The 22,939-nt window shown below is 37.6% G+C and overlaps 1 protein-coding gene across 1 annotated transcript in view; it reads right to left on the reverse strand.

Moving 5' to 3' along the window:
* Window positions 1–382: 382 nt before the first annotated feature.
* Window positions 383–22,939, reverse strand: part of AVL9 (AVL9 cell migration associated) — a 28,154-nt gene continuing 5,597 nt past the window's right edge. The window contains exons 4-16 of the mRNA XM_018075114.3: window positions 22,386–22,457; window positions 21,492–21,581; window positions 21,061–21,127; window positions 20,365–20,405; window positions 19,237–19,275; window positions 15,438–15,507; window positions 14,273–14,820; window positions 11,397–11,531; window positions 10,351–10,570; window positions 8,872–8,989; window positions 8,064–8,117; window positions 5,873–5,961; window positions 383–4,995 (exon numbers count right to left, since the gene is read on the reverse strand). Coding sequence (XP_017930603.1) covers window positions 4,901–4,995; window positions 5,873–5,961; window positions 8,064–8,117; window positions 8,872–8,989; window positions 10,351–10,570; window positions 11,397–11,531; window positions 14,273–14,820; window positions 15,438–15,507; window positions 19,237–19,275; window positions 20,365–20,405; window positions 21,061–21,127; window positions 21,492–21,581; window positions 22,386–22,457 — 1,638 coding nt within the window. The 3' untranslated portion in view covers window positions 383–4,900. The remainder of the gene's footprint in view (window positions 4,996–5,872; window positions 5,962–8,063; window positions 8,118–8,871; window positions 8,990–10,350; window positions 10,571–11,396; window positions 11,532–14,272; window positions 14,821–15,437; window positions 15,508–19,236; window positions 19,276–20,364; window positions 20,406–21,060; window positions 21,128–21,491; window positions 21,582–22,385; window positions 22,458–22,939) is intronic.

Consider the following 22,939-nt stretch of genomic DNA (forward strand, 5'->3'; position numbering starts at 1 on the left):
CTTACTTTACCAGTTGATTTTGGAATATTATTACAAGAGGAGCAATGTATGATTAAGCAATTCTGAACCTATACAGTAGGACTCAAGACAGCTAGACTTCCAAGTTCCATCATAATTAAGATTAAGCCACCTGTGTACAGATGCTGTGCATATATGATGTCAATTTACAGGGAATAAGGTAATCTGAGTAAGGGTCACAATTTAACTATTTAACTGACAGAAGTGATCCACCTCCATATATTTTATGAATCCAAACACTACTTCTAATGTTTGATAAAGAATGGGGTCAAGACCAGAAACAACACAGAAGTAAAGCTCTGTGCCTGCTTCTTTAAGTCAGTCCCTTCTCTACTATAATATTAAAGACTCAAAACACCATGAAGCAATTTGTCATACATCTTTAATCATAATACAATAATGTAGTGTTTCTCCCTTTAATGAATACCCTCCATGTTGCCCTTTTTAATGAAAACTAAATACCTGCAAGAAAGTAAAATTACAGTGCATAAAAAAACATGATGTAAATTTATCTTTCAGCGTGTTTGCACAACTACTTGCACGTGGTCGGAAATACATTAAAAAATTTTAGAGAACTGCAGCCGTTCGCTAGACACAAGCTCCATCTCATTCACATCTGAATGTTACTCAAGGCAGTTAAGTTTCCTCCCACTGGAAACACCCATTTACCAAATCATTCTCAGGTAGGTACAACAACAACATTATGGCAGAAGTTTCAAAGTCTTAAAACAGCTCACTGTGGCCGAGAACTGGATGTGCAGCAATTAATTTTCATGGCATCCTGGTTTTGACCACATGTCACAATCCACAGGAACTACATGCTACTTTGAAGCTAAATCTACACCAAAGTTTTAGTTGTACCTGAAGTTCTTACTGATGTGAGAGGTCTGTGACCTCCTGAACACTTTAATCAATTCACAATGAGCAGCACCCCATAGGGAATAAGAAGTCACACTAGAGGATCCTCTTGTCCTAAATTTGCAAAAAGCAGCATCCACCATCAGTTTAAATGGAAGACGAATTTCAAAAAGACTGCCAGTGAATTACAAGCAGCTACCAATATCAAAAACAGATGCCTGCAAGTGTCTTCTGGTGGGGTTAAATTATTAAAATAATACAGCTTTTTGAGCAGACCAAACTTTAAACAGGTTGGATGTATTTTATTTTTCAAGCAGCACAAGAAAAATCAAATACATTACTTGTGTGTTCAATCATCAAGCAATAGTTTCTATGTTTAAAACCAGCATTCACGCCTTCACTTTTACAATTAAATACTGCCACATAAGTTTCTCTGCTTAGTAATAATTTGTATGGAAATCAGAAGCTTGTTTAGGCAAAATATTATATTTAATTACAAAGGTGCTTAAAACAGATGTACAAGGTCAAACAAGTGCAGTGTACTAGAACACTGACCTAAAAAGTCTAATTACATTGTGACATTTGAGGAAACTGGTGTCAGATGTGCACAGGAATCAAGGTTATGACATGAAAATGATTGATAAAAGATGCCGAACTCTTTACTCAAATGAAATATTAGGTCAGCAATACTCGGATCTTAGGGGGCTTTGGGGACTTACATCTCATACCTATGCTCAATAGGCAGTTCCTCAAATGCTGGCACATACAAAAAGCTGAAGCTGATGCCTTTGATGACAGAAAGTTGAGAGGTGTGCTATTGTATTACCTGTAAGTCAGTGTGTGCTGCATGTTGACAGCCAGAAATACCTTTGCAACATCAAATCACAACAGAGCTGTAACAATACCTTCACAGTTGACTGATTTAAAGGCACTATCACCAATTCACTTAGGACTCACTGTTTCTTACAGCGCAGAAATGCACGTCAGGGTCTTTGCAATGGAAGTCAACTGCCTAAATCTTTCTGAATAATTAATAATGCCTGCACTGGAAATTTTAAAACAGAGGAGAGGAAAATAGCTTGAATTTGCACTGGATTTAACTAAAGATGTTACAAACATTAAATTAAGAAGAGAACTACATGAGAACTAGATGAACCTCAGTGGCTGCATGCCTTCCTACAGAAAAGTAAGCTTAAGCAAATACCAAAGAGCAAACATAGATGTTAATGAAGACCACTAATTACGAAGATCACTTCATCTCCACCCACTCCATGAATCTTAATCACTGTATGAGTTTAAATCCAAGATCAGTTTGCTAGCAGGATGCCGGTTCTTAAAAAGATTGAAAATTAATACAAGTTTTTTATTCTGTCATTTCTAAAGAAAGGAAAATACTCTTAATCAGGCTGTATGTTTGGCTCCACAACAGAGACAGCTGGGACAGTGGGAATAAGACTGCAGAGGAAGATCTGTCTTTGCCCATAAGAGAAATACTGTGAAGTATCGTGACACAGTTGCTGTACAAAGCAGCAAGCAGCTATGCGTCAGCTTAGCACTCCAGATGCCACCTCGTTCTGCCTTTCCTCAGACTAATCCACCACAAAACAAACAAATGAACAGAAGTCAGCTTTCTAGTATTCCCAGGCCAGCAAGGGAGTCTGTCAGAGTAAGGGGAATGCTGAGAGCTAATACATCTTCCATATAAATTTGGAGCACAGGAGAATTCTACAGAGAAAACGCACGTGAGGAGGTGAAAAAAACAAGGATATTGAAAAGGGATCCTTAAAGGTCCTGTTTCTACACCTTGTAAATACCAACCACTTGCCTGGCTTCTAGAACTCACCACCCTGAGGCCCTAAGCCTAAATCTACCTAGTGTGCCTTAAGTTGCTGAAGTTAAGTTTTATAGGTGCTTAAGTACTTCATGAACCTTTCCGCAGTCTTCAGGACAGCACGAACCCCAACCATTTAAATCCCAGACAGCAGACAATACGTTTGTCATTTCACAAAAGCAAGGGATTATTTTTGGTTATTTTCTTATCTGCATGCTGAATCAGAAAGCTCTAGACTCACCACGAATAAAGACAGCTTTAGTCTTAGTTCACTGCATATAAAGTAATACCTAGTCTTTGAAAAGATACAAATGTCTATTACAGAGTTGTGGAATAAAACAGAAAAGAGCATCAGAAGTGTTAGAAGATATACAAATACACACAGAGACTAGGAGCAACAGATACATCTTACTTCTTGGGTCAGAAGCAGTAAATTAATAGAGCTTTAGGGGCCTTTTTTGCCCTTCTCAAATCAAACTACTCAAACTAGCTGTATACTTTCAGGTTTGCCACAGTCATTCTATCTAATTTGTCCTGGAAAAAAATTAATGCAGGCTTTAAACCAGATCCTGCATTTTCAAATCACTGTTCGAAGCAATAAAACTGAAAACCATGTTGCTGGATGGTGACAGCGTGATGCAAATGTAGCTTTTCTATTACCTTTACAAATGCACATAAGAAATTAGAACATAATTTCTTAAAACACATTACATTCAAGCCTTCTTGTTTATCTCTCGTACAGCTGCTGCATTTCATTTGAGGAACAGGAGAAATAACCATGACTAGAAATCTTGGCCCCAGAAAAGAACATGGCAAAACGCTGACAAGATACCAGTGAGGCAATAAACTAAGAGCCTTTTGGTAAAGAAAAGTTGGAACACTTGATAATGCAATGTAGAAAATGTTAACAGCTACCATGTGGGGATGTCAGAAGGCATACAGAGGCACACACATTGCAAGAAAACAGGAAATAATCTCCCTTGGAATCAAGACATGTAGGAAGTGCAATACGCTTGCATACAGAAGACACCGCATGCATGTCACATAGGAAATACAGAATTGTGCCACATCTTTTCAAACAAATTTCTTCACACAAGGGTACGAACCGAGACAGTTTAGTTACTCTCTCAATTCTAGTGTTACTCTCCTTATGAAAAAAGTAGTTATCCAAATGGATCGTTCCCTGAGTCGACACAGAAAATCGATATAGCTGATTTTCATTTGGAAGAATCTTCATCACTTTAGTATGGGGAAAAAAAAAAGCCACGCAGAGTTTGCTACTGTTCTAGTTCTGGGTGGGTTTAGTACTTTGTATTCGTATGTATCAAACTACACTGATGCTGTAATTACATCCTAATAGAGCGAGACCTCACAAAACTTTCTAAGATCCATTCCCAATTTGGGAGAAATGTTTTGTAATACTTTCCCTGAAGAGATCTCTCCAACTGGAATCCCATTCGTGTCCCAGGGTAAAAACAACACAACAAAAACATATGCAAAGTTATGAAGGCCTACTGTATAACGTGAAAAAAAAATAATGATTTCGCAACTGTCACGTAAATTTGGAGACACAAAGAGAGTCAGAGCCAGATTAATTCAAACAACACTACATGGATACAGAGGATAAAGGAAAAAAAACCCTTGTCAGCCACAGTCTTACTCTGCACCTTGTTGAGTTTAGTTTGCAGGTGAAAGCGAGAAAGTTCCACCTGGCTTGGAACCCTTAAAGGGTTGCAGAGATTCTCTCAAATCCAACCTGAAAGAGGAATCAGTATTTATATTCTGCTTATTTCTAACAAGAATTCACAAACAATTGGCTATCTGGATTGAAAAATATAACTAGTTTACATAAATATTTTCAACATCCAAGAAAATGTACAAATCTAAAGTCAAACACATTTGGCTTGCAACAAGCCCTGTTTGCTAATGTCTTTATAAAGGCTCAGTTTTAAAGAGAAGTAGTCATCTTAAATATAACCAATATACTGCAAATGCCACCCCATTGTACGGAGACACTCACCATTCTTCTACACTTCCAGTGAAACTGAATAATAACATCCCACACCTGCTTGCAAACAACATATTTTGGTCCTGGGTAGTTAATCTCCAATCCTACATTTCGGAGCAGTCTTTTTACAGCTCAGAGATAGCATTGCACCTGAAATAGTCAGCAGCATTATGAAAAACCAGCACTTAGTCCCCGAGGCTTTGGGGTGACTGCGTGAAAGTGGAAAACCAGGATGACATGGCTGATTTCGCGCTTGTGAAGGCTCCTCCAACAGACTGACCTGCAATACAAACCAAAGATCCACAGTGAAGTGTTATCATTACTGAGGTATTACAAAGAAATATTAAAACAAAATTTAAAATTGCACAATTGGTTGTCCAATTTGGGATTTAAAATCCAATTCCAGAATCTGTGTCAGAAAACATTCAAAGAACTTGAGCGCAGTAGCTCAGCAGAAATGGCCTATGATGTCCTTTGCCCAGGAAGGCTTGCTAGACTTTGGGCCAAAAGGCATTCCTTGCCAGAGTGTACAACAGCAAAAAGAGAAGACAGACTCCAATGGGAAAAAAGAGGAAGTTAAACAATTTTTGGCAAAGCCATTGCCAAACAACTATCAAATCCTTTGGGTGGACTCTCATTATCTCGCACTGCAAGATGACAATATGATGTCAAATCCCTGATGTCAAAGCCCCTGTTGAAATGCAACAAATGCTTTCCCAGAAAATTACAGACAGCTGCAAAACCTGCAGAAACTGACACATGGACTATTTCTGATTTCACCCAGCTCTAGATAGTTCCAGTCGAAGTAATATAAAAATTGAGAATAAAAATTGAGAATAATTTAATGCAGAAGGTGGTGTGGTCTAAGGATTTCCAGATTACATGAAACCTCTTCCCTGAACATCTCTTCCCATATTCGTCTCCAGGCCACAACAAAAAAAGGAATGTACACTAATTTCTTGTCTAGCTGCTTCTCTTTCCACTATTACACAATATATGGGGCCTCAATCAGCAGCTCTACCCTTCAAAATGTTGCTCCGGTTTGTGTGTATGTCATAAAGTACATTTGGATTAAACCAAAATATAACTGAGAAACAGGATGCTTCTTCAAAAGAGATATGGCTTAGATGCAAGCTGATTTTAAATACACTTCTTACCTACAGCTCTTCCTGTTTGTACAACATTTCGGCTGGTGGAAACCATCACATTTCCAATCTTCTTTCCACGTTCACTGTTTTGCACAGAGCTAATCAAGAGAGATACTGAAGACTGTTAGTTCACTGACTTCTTATTACTCCCAGGTGTAAATAAAACACATAATTAAAGTATGTATCATTACACACAGATTTACATAGCATACATATATATAGTTCATATATATGATCAAGCCCATAGTTCCTGCGTGCATCTTATCCACATAGATCAGTTAGGAAAGCTTCTCAGAGGAAGAAAAGATGCTGTCAAAACATCAGTGGTTCACTCTTACAAGGCACACTTTGAACCTTTCACAGAATCACAGATGCAATTAGGCTGGAAAAGACCTCTGAAATTATCGAGTCCAACCTATGACCAAACACCACTGTGTCACCTAGACCATGGCACTAAGTGCCACATCCAGTCCCTCCTTAAACACCTCCAGGGACTGGGACTCCACCACCTCCCTGGGCATCCATTACAATGTCTAATCACCCTTTCCTAAATGTTTACCAAGATGCATTATGTTCTAAATTACAAAGTCAGATTTGCAGTTATGAGAAGTTTTAGCCCCAGTATATAACCTTTAAACAAAACAGTGTTACTGATCAGCCTTTTCTTTCTAAAGAGAGTCTACTTTGTGTCTTTCTCTAAGATGAAATTTTTGATCAAGGACAGTTTACACTCATGCTTTTGTTAAAGAAATGCAAAAAAAATGACAGACCATCATCATTTGGAAAGAAAAGCACAAAAGCAATCAGTTCTACTGCACAAGTACAATAATTTGAAAATAATCTGATCGTTTTAAATTGTGACTTTCAATCCCACATTTCAGGCATTGCAAACCCATTAATATGAAACTTAAAAACACATCATGCCACATTCTTTTCCCACTTTCAGAATCTTCAGTGTGGATGGAAAAAGCAGAAAGAATAGAACACACCGAAACCAAGTTTAGGCTCAGTTTGCAAAAGCAAGTAATTTTGATGAGTATCTGATAGCAAAGTCCCACCTGGAGAACAAAAGCACTGCTGTAAAAATACATATTATTAGAAGCACACTAGGAACTACTGGTCTCACCCTACCCAGAAGAGTTAGTAACCTGCCTTTCAAACACAAAAATAGGGCAACATTATAGACACCTACACATCTTTCAAATTAAGTCTTTCTACAAGGATTATCCTTTAATAAAAAGAGCTGCTATCAGCATGCACCTTCTTGAAGGCAATTACCTTGAGATTAATCCTGACTCATTTGCATTCTCAATTGCCATCACGGAAATTTAATCTGTCACTGGTCAGCAAAAGCACCAGAAAGATTCAGCGAGCTGAAGTCTGAACCTTTTTATTCCTCGAGCTGTTCTCTGTTAGCATGTGGTTTAGGTCTACCCACAGTGCATTGAAATTAATGTTTCCACAGCTGAGGCAGGCATAGTGTATGTACTGCTGATTTACAGGCATCTTAAGGAACCAGTCTCTAAATGTTTTATGGTCAACACAGCTAAGTGAGAAAACAATCTGTTTTGCTTGGTGCATAAACCCAGGACTGAATTCTGGCTTCAGTTAGAGATGAACAGCCATGGCAATAACAAGCACCACTAAGTTTTAGACTTGAATACTACAGGAGCTGAGACCAATGTAAAGTTCAGTTAAGTCTGGTGCAATAAGGAATTATGCAAAACTCATTTTAAACTTGTAAACTGTAGAAGTTGAACGACGTCTCAGTATGCATACAGTGAACTTTGAGAGTTTTAGAACAATGCTGTATTAAAAACCAGTTAATTAAAAAAAAAAAAGCTGGTGTCTCCTAATAATGTCAATGTACACTGATGGAAGTTTTAAGAGCTTAAGTTTTAGCTTACAAATTAAAAATAAATATACAAAAGCCTTATAATTGCAACACAAAAAAAAATCAAGGCTCTAATATGTAAAGTCCAACACAAAATATTGCATTAGCTTTTTTTTATTATTTATTTCAGGCAAGTGTTTCATCTTTAGATGTGGTGATGTTTTGCAAGAGAATGTTGTGTACAGTTTCAAGAACATGGTCAATTTGAATCATTATCTTGGTTAGTTCATCATAGCAACAGTTATGCAGTTTAGTAATATTTGACCACACTTTTAAAAAATACAAATCAAAGTACTTTATACTTACTGTGACAATCTTAACTTAACATCTGATACAGAGTACTGTCCCTGGAATGGGTGGCTAGAAGAAGAGGAAAAACCCGAGAAAACATTAAATATTTATTTTTTCCATGATGAATCTGTATCACATAGTTATTAGCTGTCCTCCTACCTGTGCCTTACCAAAACAAGTTTTAAAAATATTTTGCAGATTTACTACTCTATCACTTCACAGAAGGCTGGGTTCCAGTGACAACTCAAACACAGATTTCTTATGAACTACCTATAAGGTGCCTTCTATTTACAGACAAGATATTAACAAATCTTTTCAACACTAAGTCAAAAGCACCTCCCTTCAGCAACACAGAGCAAATAAAAAGCATCCCTTAAGTAGATCAAAAGAGCTTTGTAGGTCTAAAGAAAAACCTTTTTCGGACTACAGCAGCTGACAAACTAAAAGCAAACAAAATTCCCTGTAGTACAGTAGTAACTCACACTAAACAAAGCCCATGCACAGCCAACAGTGCTACCAAACCTGGCATGCCTAATCTTTCAGTGAAAATACACATAAACCAATCTAAAGTAGGGAAGATGCAACAGAAAACAGCCAGCTCCCCTCCATACCCATCAGAGACAACCCTGGACACAGCTACTCCCTGTACACCTGGAAGCAATTAATAAAAAGGAGAACCATCTGAGGACAATTCCTGAGGAATGACAAACTTCTGTAGCTGGGGACAGCCAACAATCAACTTGAACAAGTTTCACTTCTCCTGGCTCTGGATATAATTTTCTTCATAAAAAGAATTAGAGTAAACGCTAAAAAGTTTCCTTACCTGGAATTTACCTCTGCAAGAGCCGGATGCTTGTTGCTATTCCATACTCTGTAGTTGTGGGTATTTTTCCAGGCTGCTACGAATGTTGTTCCGAAGTCTGACAAAGTTTTTTCATTGTCTGATAAATTAAAATAAAGATGAAAATTTGCAGAAATTCATTAGAGATGTAATTACAAGACAAATTATTGTCTTGTGAAGAATAATTTTATTTTTCCAAGCTCTTATCAAGTCAAAGAAAATTAAAACTCCAGTTCTAAGAACTGGGCACTTCAAAAGTGTTTTATTTTTATTTTAAAGTATTCAAAATATACAATTCCAGGACAAGAGGGAAAAAAAAAAGCTTAAAAATTAGTTTTCTTATTTTTAGTTCATTTATAAAGCTCTACGTAAAGAGCTCTACTGGCAAAAAAAAGTCATCCAAACATATGTCTGTCAGAATGGCCACACAGTAACCAAGAACAAAAACTCCATTTGTATTGGTCTTGGTCAGATACACTGAGCTTTGTTGTACTATGTTGTAACTCATTCAAATTTAGTAACCCACAAATCCACTCCAAAACTACAGTAGGAATTACTGTGGAATAAACTTATCATAACAATCACCTTTTAAAACACTGAAGAGTATAGGAAATAATTTTAGAGCCAGACAGTGAAATAGTATGAGTTCCCAGAAAACCCAGATATTTCATATCAACCAGGTAATCACCTTAAAGTATTAATGTTGTCAGACCAAGAACTTGGTGGCTTCCAGATTTTAAAATCAAGTTCTCAATCGCATATCTTCTCAAAAATACCACAGAACAAAAATCTGCACTTGTTAATTGGTGTGAATAGAGAAAAATCTGATAAGAATGAAGTAAACATGGTGAGTTCTGGGCAAACTAAATATTTTCCACAAATTAAACACTGATTCTTTTACTTATATTTGCACAAAAGGCTGGAACATAGAGAATTGTCTCTGAGCTAAAACAAAAAACATTGAGCCCCAGTAAACACAAGCTTATAAAGCCTGCAGATGAAACCTTTCACTTATGTGAATCTCTACTTAGGACCATGGCAAGAAGGGAAAAAGGCTGGAACAGTCTAGTAAAACTTCCTGAAGACAGCCACTTCATGTCTCCTTGAATCCAATTAGTTTCCCAAAATTAACTTCAGGTTGCAATACAGTCTACAAGACACACAAGTTCCTAACAGTCTCATCATATATGGGGTTTCAGGTACTTCTACTTAGGAGGAAAACTTAATTAAATCAAGGAGGAGACAGTCTAAGAAGAAAGTGTCTGTAAGGCTGTGAAGTAAGAATTAGTAATAAGCTTGTCAAGGAATAACAAGGATAAGCCAAGGGCAACTGAAAAAGCAGCCAAAAATGAAACTTTAGGCAGAAGAAGATCCAATGACAGGCCACACATTTACAGCAACAGAGCAAACACTTAGTACATCCACCCCAACCTCCATCCGTAAACAAGGTATCTGTTCTACCTGGTTGTAGCACAGCAGCAAGCAGTGCATGAAGATAAGCACTGAACTGAGCCCTGATCCACTCATCTCCTCCTTCCCATCCAGTGCCATCAAGGAAAACATCATCTCTGTTCTCAGTTACATGCTTCACTAAGTAATCTGAAAATCTCAGGTCAGCAGTTGTTGGGTTCAGGATCTTACGGAGTTCTGGATCATGGATTTGTACATGAGCATCTTCTATCTGTTTGAAACAATTCCAAGGGTAAACATTTATCTAAATAAAACTGCTTACACATACTTATATTGCTATCTAAATCTAAACCCTCATTCCCCCAAAACATCAAGAAGAAACAAATGCCAAGGGAACAATGAATTTACTGTTCTCAGAAAGTCAGATACTGCTCTGATATATCCAGAATCTGATCATTTCCTTGGCGCAGAGTAAAAGCCACTATTTGACAGGATTTGGCAGAGGAAGTTTGGTATTCACATCTATTTCCCTAGAGGCCCTTTGATTATCACCTCAATTTATTAAGTTGATTATCTATATGGAGCTACCTTAGGCTACTAAATGCTGATTACACGGTTGTGTCTATTTGCTAGAAGTGCCACAGATACTTTTTATTTTTATTTGTTATTTTTATTTATTTTTATTTTTACTATTTCATTTTGTACTATTTTTTTACCCTCTTGATTAAATCAGAAGGAAGTCAATATCAATATCTGCATCTGCTTCTGAGCTGCAGGCACGTATTTTGGAAGACCTTAATACAAAGCCACGAAAAAAACCCATGACACGAAAAATAAAACTACACCAGCAACAAAAGAAAATTTAACAAGTGCCCTGCAAATTCAAATTTTGGAATATATCTAAAAACACAGCTTATGTAACCCTACACCTTCAAATCATAGATACTTAATAACCTTCTGCATTTAAGAATTTATTTCATATGGAAGGAATTAAAAATTTGGGCATGCACGTGAAGCTTTGAAGGTGTGTTTAAAATGCAACCCCTGCCTCGGCCCTGCCCCTCAGGTTCCAGGAGTGCAAATGCCAAGATCCATACTTCCACAATTGCGTCACTCAGATGTTTCTGCTGACGGAACAGGATGTTGGTTGCTCCCGCAACAAAGCCGCGGACTGTGACATCTGACAGGAGATGATGCTGCTGCAGCGCCATGTATGGCAAACAGAGGTACCCCTAGAGTGACACACACATTTAGAGAATTAACATTAAAAAAATAACAGGCTATATTCCGAGTTTTTCCTAATAAGAGCCAGCACATTTCACCCAGAACGAACCTTAGTTATTACAGTTTCAGCCACAATTATCTGTTGTTTTGCTACACTGTGTTTACAAAGCAAAGCCACCAGATAACACATGAATTAGATTTTTCAAGCCACTGTTTTGCCTTTCAGTCTCAGGACTGAAACTGAAATACAATGCAAAGGATGGGAATCAAATGTGTTTATAAGGCAACAGAATAAGCAGCATAAGAACAATAATAAGCAACAAGAGTAAGGTCTCAGGTCACTTCAGAGACAAGAAGTCAGTGGAAGTAAGGATTCATCTCTCAAGTTCTGGTGGTTGTGAGGAACGTAATGCAGGAAAGCTACAGACTGCTATCCACATTTTGTGGGTGGAGATTTCCAGAGACAGCAATTAAGTTTTGATAAGCACATGCATGCCTGCTTTAAGAAGGAGCAGGACAGAAAGCAATACACTATGCTTTTTAGGCACTTCATGGTTGTAAGTTAATTTAGTATCCTACATGTCAATTAAAAATAAAAAATCAAACGTTTTGAGAAAAGACTTTGAATTATAGTCATTGAGAGAAGAGATCAGTCATCATCAAGAAGCAGATGCAGGTAATTTTCTTTTTAAATATTGGATCAACATACTCCTGAAGTCTAATTCCAGCTGTTCAACTGCAAAAGCACAAAGCAATTTATTCACTAGGGCTAATGGCACACTGGACAGAAACAAAGAGCACACACACTTTATCACACAGTACGTGGTAATTGGAAACATATGGAAGAAAGTAGCAAAACTATTCCCTTTTGTTATATTAGACACAGGGATGGCCTTCCAAATGACAAGCACTTATCAGCTGAAAACAAATAGCCTGCGTCAAAGGAACAAAAGTGCTTTGAGAGGAATCACCAACCTAAAATGGAAAATTTACAAAAAATACATCTTAAGAAGCTGGCAAAGGAAGGTTTAATTACTGTATGCTCAAGCAGCAATGTCTGGGAAATCTTTCCCTATTTAAAGTATCAAGTGTCAGATTCCAAATGCACATTTGTAAGTATAACAACTTTTATTTCTGTGAACATGTTCCATTCTCCTTTAAAAGAGTGCAAATGAAATGACTATTAAATCTTACAGAACTGGTACTGAAGAAACAAGCATCACAAGCTTATTTCTCCTTATGCTCAGGTGTACTTGGATAATGTATTTTGCCACCTGGCAAAATCTCCTCCCATTCAAATTTGTCAGATTTATTAGTCTTTCTATGGCATGGCATAAAACAACCCTGAGATGAGAGCTCTAAAAGAGATGTTAACTTTCCAGTAAGTGGTTCAAACTGTAATTTTGAATCAGATTTTGCTGCTAACTCAGACATGTAAAGCCTTTTCTGCTTTAATTACATTGGATGAACTCAAGTGAAAAGTGCCTTTGTGAAATGAAAGGTAAACATGTAGAAACTGCCAGCTTCCTTAAAATTATTCTCCATTTTATAAGCTGAGCAGCAAACAGAAGTTTGCACTTGTAGGCCCCCTTATCAATTACTTTATTCTTGCTTTCCATCTAGTATTTTCAGTAGAACTAGACTAAACACAATTTACAGGCTATTGTTCTCATTAGACAGATCATAAGGACAACCACCAGACTGCAGATCTTTGTTGAAGCAGCATTTCTAATGGTGACATGAGGCAACACAGGGCAATGACATTTGAGCTGCTCACTTGGGCCCACATAATGCACCATTTCCAATAAAAGCTACTGTGAGAAGCTCAAACACAATCATCAAATACAAAGTTCTGCAAGGAAATGCAAATCCACCCCTCCAAAGGAAGAAAAACCACTTTGAACCACACCAGCTTGAGGAAACAAATCTGAATCGTCTATCTTCTACTATGGGCAAATGTGCATCACATTAAAAACAAAATAACAAAAACTATTATATCATTTCTTTTACTGACAAAACTATATTTAAAAGGGATGCATTTTCCCTGGTTTTTATGGGAAATCAGCCCTAGTAACCAGCCCTACTGCTCATTATCTGAATACCTGCAGTTCAGTTAGACATCAGTGCAAGCTTAAAATTCAGCAGCTCAGCACCATGTACAGAGACAGAGACCCAGACAAACAGGGTTGTCATGTACAGAAGGGAAGGGCGAAATTCTGTCTTTTTTTTTTTGTATTTATATACACATTTTGTGCATTTATACACACATACACAATCAAAAATACCTATATAGATATAAATTAAAAGAGGAAAACATAGGCTTTGGTGTAAGCAAAGCTATAGCTTTCAGAGTCTTAGTTTAGATTAAGGTATCCAAACCCTTCTCAAGTACTCTGGTCTTGCCTTCATATAGGTTAGATCAACAATTCTTCAGTATAAAAGAAAACAGTAGTTACTGATACGCACAATTTATTAACCACAGTGGGGTTGCAGGTCACCACTACATAGAATTGCAAGAGTATTTAAGTATTCACATGAAAGAAAAGTGGAATGTGCATGTGCACAACCCTCCTGGACATGCACTCATGCTCTTCCACCTGCCTAGGAACACAGTCACTTGCCAGACACTGTACTCACATGTTTTGTAGTACCCTACTGTCCACCTGGAGTTCAGTAACCAAAATTATTACCCACTTCTGAAAAACAGATGTCTTTTTGAGTTACCAGGTACCACAAAGAACACACTTACCTTCGTAAAAATAGCCAGTGGCATCCCGTACTGGTCCTCTTCCAGCCCAGACACCAGTCCCTGAACAAGCACCGTCTGTCCTGTGTTTGCCTGGGGCTGCACAGTGATGGGAAGGCCTTCTGAGCTCATGCCTTTGCTTAGAAGACTTTTGGCCTGTTCTGATGGCGGATTTTCACGTTCACCTTCTTTCAAACTGGACTCCTCCAAAATGCTGGGATCTAAGGTCTCCCAGTCGCTTTCAGAGGATGCTGGAGAAGCACGGGAAGGAACTTTCAAGCGCTGCACAGTACCATTGGAGGACTGGGCTCCATTGCAAGTCTTCTCTGACTGGGAGAAAGGCACATTTGCTTTTTGACCTTCCACTGAATTGCTTCCTGTCATCTGCCTGCCTCCCTTTCCCATTTCCAAGTTTGTATCTGAAGTATCAGCAGCAGACACAGAAACATACTCATCCATCCGTGGTGTATTTTCCTGCAAGCCAACATCCTCCGATATACTCTTTCTTGGTCTGTAATGTGAACAGTCACTAAGACCATGTTCAATCATACCTGGAAAAAGACAGCACACATGAATATCAGCATCTCAGTAGAAATTTAAGTTACTTTTGTGGGGGGAAAAAAGAAAAAAAAGGACAAAGTGTTCTTGTGTACACAGTGGAAATTCATGTATTTTCAAACACTGCTTTGGGGAGGGAGGGGTGTGTTAAAAAAAAACAAACCCCAAACCTCACACTTTCTGTCCTAAAGAATCTGTCCCAATATTTTGCTTTGAGAAGACTGGTTAGAAGCTAAGAATTAGCAGAGTTAGGGGTTATGTTTGTTTGGTTTTTTTAAAGAGTGCATGTAGAGGGAAGAGAGAAGTTTGTATTTTTGGTTTTTAAGGAATTCAACAGGAATGTGTGACTTAATCAGGGTCTCATCTATGTCATAGGCAATACAGAAAATCCAGTGGCTTCAACTAAACTCAAGGAGTAACTCATTAAGTGCAAGTAGTAAGTATTAGGTGTGTACCTAGTACACGGACATGCATACAAGTCACTCATCTTTCAGGTAACATATCAACCTAACTTTATTATCACATAAGTTGATTTCCAAATGACACAGTACAGCCAGTCTCAGTTATCACCAGAAAGCATATAAAAAGAAGTCCAAGCTTCTCTTCTTACCAGGAAAGAGTGACAGGACAGTCATCAGAGCTCCCACCAACCTATTTACAGGGGAAATATAAAACAGCACCTGGTGGCAGAAGGGAGGGGAATGGGAAGAAGAGAGAATGCAAGAGAGGAAATGGGAATTAGGATCGAGAGAAGGAGAAAAATAAAATTATTATGCATGACAAAGACAGAACACATGCAAACTATTTAAGGCACTTTTTATGTTGTATTAGAAAGCCTGCTTACTAACAGAACCACTTAAATAGTTCAAAGTAAATGTTTAAATATGTCTATAGTATCCTTAAATTCTATATTTGTAATATATGTTATACATATAGACACACATGTAACATATTTGACAGTGATGCAGATTTTTCTGTCAGTTTTTAAGATTTTTTTTTTCCAAACTGATCCAGTTACTGAATGACTGACATAAAAAAGTTGTTCTTGGCACACCACATAAGTTCTTGCTCATTTGTACTACATTAAAATGTCTTTTATAAATCAAAGAGGCTAAATAATCTCCATTCCAGAACTCTGACAAAAACCTATGCAAAAACATCTCTTCTGAGGAGTTATATTAAGGATATGTAGGTAAATGAAAACAGGATAAATGCTGCATGCATTTATTACAGGTATATTCTTATGTAACAAAAGAAGATTTCTTTTTGGAAACAGAAGACATGACCAATATTAACTTTGGTAAAGCACTTAAGGCATAACATGGGAAAACAGAATCTCCTTATTTAAATCAGAGAGACTGGGATTAGTAAATTAGTTAGGAATTCAAAAGAGGCTGTCAAAGGCTAGCAATGAAAGAAGAAAGAGAAGCCAGACTGAGTATTACTACTGAAACTCCTCCAAAATAGGCCTTCAGGGGGAAAGAAATGGGAAAAAACAAAACAAAACAAAACTAAAAAAAAGCCACAAAACAACCCAAACCCAAAAATTCCCCACAAAAGTCAATTTGTTTAACAATGCCATTTTTACATTCTCAATCAGCACAATACTAGTAAAAAAATCATACATGAGCATTACGAGGAATCAAGAATGCAAAGGAATACAGAATGATCTAACTTGATGACTTTGCAGTCCAGTTTAATAGGTATATGACAAAATTAAAAGTGCAAGCTTGTGGACTGTGACTTAATAAGAGACTTCTGCTGTAAGCTAAGAAGAGACTGGACAACCCTGAGGCACATGGTGTGGCTCTTGGGGACGGTCCTGTGCAGGGTCAGGAGTTGGACTCGATGACCCTTATGGGTCCCTTCCAACTCGGCATATTCTGTGATTCTATGAATAATAACTCATGTTCCACTAGTATTTGCCAGTCTACAAGCTACTGAATTGATCAAACCAAGAGAAAGACCTACACAGTCCTAACACAGACCAAATGAATTGTAATGTACCTCAGCTAGAAACAGACTTGCTACATTATCTTAAACATATTAAAAAGAAAAACTGTACGAGATAGGTGAGTTCAAATTGCAACAACCACTGAAAAAGCATGGTGAGAAGAACAAGCAGCTCATCCGTGGAAAGAGTTTTGGCTGACTCCAATGGAAATAAAGAAGTCTAACTTCTTTTAGGATGTTGCTTTATAATGTATGTATGAAAAATGCATGATATAATAGCAATGAACTACAACAGAAACCCTGTGATACTCCCACAGGTTTAGATTCTCAGACACTGTGCATTCCTAGCCATGCTTTATTTTAAGCCTATGGAAATAATTAATCCTATAAACAAATACCTTGTTTTCAAGAAATCTCTTCCAGTCTAGGTTTCTGTTTGGGTATACCACTTACTTGAGGCAAATACTTTTCTATATTTGTTCCATCAGGTCTCTCTGCCATCTTTCTGTCTGTAAGGGTACACACTTCCTTACCCCTCCTAACCCCACTACACGGCCCACAGCATTTACATCAGCAAATTGGGTGGACCTGGCAGCAGAAAGTCAAATGATCACCATCTGGAAGTAGTCTTCCAGCCTAATAACAGCTGAGAGGTGAAAAAAAATCTTTTAGCCTGTGAAAAAAACATCAACCAAATTGCTACGGATTAAAGGAAATTGGTCTGCGCCATTTTTCAGCTCAAGGAAAATTGGCATTACTAGTGGCTTCTTGCATATTATATTTAAGGTCTTTGAACATACAGATTCCCACAGTTATTCTGGAACCTTAGCATCTGCCAGAAAACAGGCAGTGCCAGAGAACCAATTTTCTTTCAAAATTTTAAGTGATGTCTTCCTGTTGGAGCTTAGGGAAAAACAGAAATGAAGCAACGTGCTTTGTTTGTTCCATAAGCTTTCAAAACAATTTCATATGTTTGAGTAATATGAACATGCTTGGGAAACCCTTCCCCTCCTCTTTTCCTGTGCATTTGTGTCTTGTGGTTTGAGCAGTTTCAGAAAAGAACTGTAGCGCAGTGAAGTGTATGTCCAAATGCTGAACTGACTTGGTGAGATGTTAGCGTAAGATTTTTAAATAGAACAGTAGGGATACTTTATAAAATTTTAACTGAAAAATATTGTTTTCACTTACAGTTTATTAAAAAAAAATAAATTACTGCAGACTTTCAGAGTGTATTAAGTTATTTTAGGGGAAAAATTTGCATACTGAGTGTTGATTACATACATTTCTACATGTGTACTCCTACTATGCCATAGTTATATTTTCTCAAGGATACCTTTTGCATAGCCTTTAATATAGTCATCTCCAGCATACAGCTCTTCAATGCAGAAACCGCATTTATTCTCATCAATAAATACCTAGAACTGTCAAAGCATATCTAACTTACAGAATTAAGTGACAAGTGCAAAAGCTTCAGAGAACTTGCTACTTATATTTTAAAATATAATAGCATATTTACTGCCTCACAAAAGACACCTAGGCCTAGGATATAGACTTAAAAAAACCCCACAACTGTTTTGGTATCTTATAGATTAAATCCTACTGACTTTCCAGTTGCAGCTAACAGGAAATTCTATGCTTCTTCCCAGCACTCTGACATAGCTGGGTTTTAACACAGCAGGTTCAATGAAGAAAAAGTCACATTTGGGAAACTGAAAAAAAGCTTTAAACAAAATTTTTAAACCAAAACAAAACAAAATCCCTACATAAATGTGTCTCTGGCAGCTGACATATAGTAATTTCAAAGTTCTTGTTCTAGGCCATTAATATGTACACAGAAGAAAACAAATGTCTCTATTTCACATTTTGCATATTATACTTAGATCACTAAGACAGCATTGCTTCTGAAGCAGTAAGGTAGCCCAAGGCAAACACTGGGCCTAGAATTCAGCAGTTTTTACCAATTTATAATCAGAGTTCAGCCTGACCTAACAGATAGGGCTCTCTACATTGTCTCCTGAGGGACACTTTTAGCACCTGTTTCATTTAGTATGTCTATTTAAAGCCTGAACCAGAAGTTCCACTTACTGAATGCCTGTAAAGCTGCACGTGCTCTTTTAGGTACCCACATTTCCTATCAGTTTTTTCATGCAGGTACTTATTTGCATGATGTGTATCCTTTCCTATCTTTTACAGCATGTTAACTGTCTCTGCTCATATTTCATCACATTTTACTTAGTCTGGCTGGGACAGCTATTAACAAGGCAGAGTGTGGACAGCACAGAAGTGAAAGCAAATTTATACGTCAACACCCAGAAGTTACTTTTAGCCTAATAACCCAGCTTATATATTGATGCAAAGTTGTTGGTATTACTTCAGATACTTCTATTTTATATGTGAAAAAAATTTAACTATTGCATTTGTACTTCAATTACCTGTCTCAGCCCACAAAACATTACCTTTTTCTCTAGAAGAATCAGTTTAAAAAGGATCAAGACCTGAAAAAAACACAGAAAGAAAAAACATGATGAGTGAACCAGTGCCATTTATCAAAACTACTGTGCAAGCATAATCTCTTATTCAAGGTTTCATGTTAATTACTGCATAACTGTCCAATGATCAAATACATCTGACCAGTGAAAACAAGTGTTCCAGTACCCTTTCTCCATCTGAGCACACAATCAAAAATAGCATGAGATGCACAATAAAAGTGCCCTCCACAAACAAGAACTTTGTAATTTGAATCATACATAGCTTACCAGAAAGAACATGTTGTGCAATTCCAGAATTTTAAAAAACAGTAAACTGCATAAATGTAAAAGAGTTCCTCCACAGAAATACTGAAAAGAATCCACCAAAATACAAAGAATAGCATTCACCTCACCTAATTTTAGTTATCTGCAGATGAGGCATCTAGATCAGAAGTGGTTGTACAGACTCTCTACACTCAAGAAAGAACACAGATGCTTCTGGAGCATGACTGGCAGACAAGGTAAACAAAACTGAGTTCTACCCGAAAAATCTACTGAGCAGGTGTAAGTACACCATGAAATCCAGATTCTCAAACTTGTTTCCTTGATGCATCTCAGTTAATAAAAGATTCTAAATGCTATTTGTACCTTAGCTATGTGATACACAATGAATTTCAGTGGTCAACATGAAAAAGAAGTGCAAGTCCCCTCAGGTTCTATGATGGCAGAAGCTACAAAAATTACAAGATATGAGGAAAAATGCTCCAGGTTGTGTCTGCACAGACTTTAGCAATATTCTTCATCAAATGAGAAATAGAAACAAGACCACAAATAACCACTTGCACTTTGGGACAGAACTGAAAAATATCACAAAAACCTAGAAATCTCCAGAAATCCCTCAGACTGACAAAACTCAGTCTGGAACTTAGTTTCACTGAAGTAATGCAGGTAGAAGGTGAAGGAAAATCAGGAGGTTGTAACCAGAAGTACTTAGGAGACAGTCTTCTTACTCCTACCTCAGGTACGTCTAGACATATTTATTTTTCCTTCCCTCACAAAAGATTTTACTCACTAAAATAGGTGTCATCCTTTATGTACCTAGCAGAGAATGCCTACCTTGTGTCTGAAGTGGAGAACAAGATCCCGAGGAGAGAGACCTGAGATACCAAAAAGGGAGCAATTATTACAATTTAAAAGCCAATAGAGATACTAACTTACTCCTTGTCACCATTTTCAGCAGGAGGGAGAGACCCATTAGGGATTCTATGTGAACCTGGTTATTCCAATAGCACAACTCATACAAAATGCTTTCAATCTTTTGAGCAGGAGCAAGAGTTAAATTGATGATGGAGACAGTAATACTGTGAATGGTTATGCTCTAACTCCTGCTGGCTGTCACACAGCAGTAGGGAAACACTGAAGTAAATACTACACTGTGCATTCAGAAAACGCAGGGAAGAGTCAGAATCAGGGGTAGATATCCCAAATAACAGGTAGATGAAAGCTTGAGCACTCTACTCCATCAAACAGTTTAACCTAAAAATTAACAAGGTACTGTTTCCCAAAAGCAGACAAGCAGTTACTAGTCAGACTGTTAGGTCAAGAAGTAACATGGCTTTCAACATACAAATACCTCCTATTATGAAAGCAACACTACATTTTACATTTATTTAAATCCATTAATAAAGAAATGCAGGCACACAGACCTCCAGTGCTTAATCTGTTAATACACATAAACAAATTAGCTCAGGAAAGGCATGTGTTGTTTAGAGTAACATTATCTCTGCTGCTTGTACAAAACAAGTCACTTACCAAGATAAACTTGTGACCCTTCTAGCAAAGTACTGCCCAAGGAACTATTCATGTGATCATAAAGTTCCTGTAAAAGTTACAACAAAGGCAAAAAACCCCCCAGAAGCTGTTAATGGCACATGGTCACATAAAACCCAGAGTAAATAAAATTCACTTACACAAGGATTTCAATGGCTCATTCCAGAAAGAAAGTAAAATTTTACTAATGGAGTCAGTGGACATACAGGCTGACAATCATGCATTTCATTACTAATCAGAAAGTTGACCCTCTGTCAGATTAGGGTAGTACATTTAGTTCATGTTAAGGTACTACAAAAGCTGAAAAACTGAATGACAGGAGCAAAAGGAATATTTGAGCACTAATTAAAAACACTGAGGTTTTAGCCATACACTGAAAGCTTTGTTCTGTGTGGCCATTACTGCAAAGTTACCTTTAGAATTGAAATTTGCGAGAAGTCTTTCTCTTCAAAATACGCGTGTGTAATGAGCTGCAGCTTTGCCTGAAGTAACCCATACAATGGCTTGGAAGAAAAACAAACACAAAAGCAAGTGAATAAAACTATGTAGTCATTCATTTTGAACTTTAATCTTCTCCCATGCTTACCTTGCAATATTGACGCATTATTACACAGAGTTCATGGATGAGCAGTCCTCAGTGACTAACTCTCAGCATCTTTATCCTGTGCTCATCTTAAATGATGGTAATTCCACGTTCCTTCCATTTGCATGTACCATACCATCACTGAACACCTTTCTGACAAAGTACTTTCCTGCTTTAACACTGCTCATACAGCTCCAGTAATAGTTCTTTCTTCAGCTTTAAGCACAAAAAGAATTTCTGTTCCCTGCCTGGTGTCAAGCAGCTTCTGCTGAATAGGTAGAAGTAAAAGATGCTTCTTCAAAACATCTTTTACTGCATGTGTCACCATCTTAAAACCTCCTTCACAGTTGTCAACAGCCACTACCTCCAGTTATCACGCTGGATGATCTTTGAGGTCCCTTTCAACCCTAGCCTCTATGTGATTATACTGGCCAAACCTCTCAGTCCTACCACATGATAACAGCACTCAAGAAGAATCAATAGATATCCTCATCCCTGACAACAGGCAGGCAGACACTTCTCCAATTTCTCTTACAAGAAGAAACAATTCAAGGCAGCTCATTCAAATGCCACGGCCTTTTGATTCAATTTTACTTCAGTATTTTGTTACCCTCCACAATGACTAAGAGATATTTGGAGCCAAGTGTTCCAAATAAGAATATGGAAGAACAGTAATTGTTAATGTTACCTGAAAGTGCCTCGGGAGTTAAACAAACATTCTTACCAGCTGACTGAGGACGCAGACACTTTTCTGTACTGTTTCTCGGGTGATGTCTGCTTGCCGTACTTTTAATGCCTAAGAAATACAAGTATTACAGTATTTTTACCAACACATTATTTCAAAAAGAATGTTTTCACAAGTCGAGTTGTCACATACTACACCCCCCTATTTAAACAAAATCCTAAAACTGGTTACCTTTAATGGCGGGATATACAAACCATTAAATGTTTTGCTCTTACTTTTTAGAAGTATTGCCTTACTTTTTCAGAAGGGACAGGCTGGGAAGGAGCGGCACAGGTGTTAACTTCTATGTTAAGGAATGGACAGATTGTGAAGTGCTGTCTCTGAGAAACAGCCACAAACAGGTTGAGAGCTTGTGGGTAAAAATCAAGGACAAGACCAAAAAGGGACACATCTACCAAGTAAAAAGCACCATAACACTGACATGTTAGAGTCTTATTCATTCTGCCCAGCAAGGGTCCAAATGTGGCTGTGGTGATAGGCAAAGGACTGAGAAATGAGAAAAAGGCAACAGCCCGGAAAAAGCAATGGCATTT

Source organism: Manacus vitellinus, unplaced genomic scaffold (genome assembly GCF_001715985.3).
Source record: "Manacus vitellinus isolate BGI_N305 unplaced genomic scaffold, ASM171598v3 scaffold_3_pilon, whole genome shotgun sequence".
Classification (NCBI taxonomy): domain Eukaryota; kingdom Metazoa; phylum Chordata; class Aves; order Passeriformes; family Pipridae; genus Manacus; species Manacus vitellinus.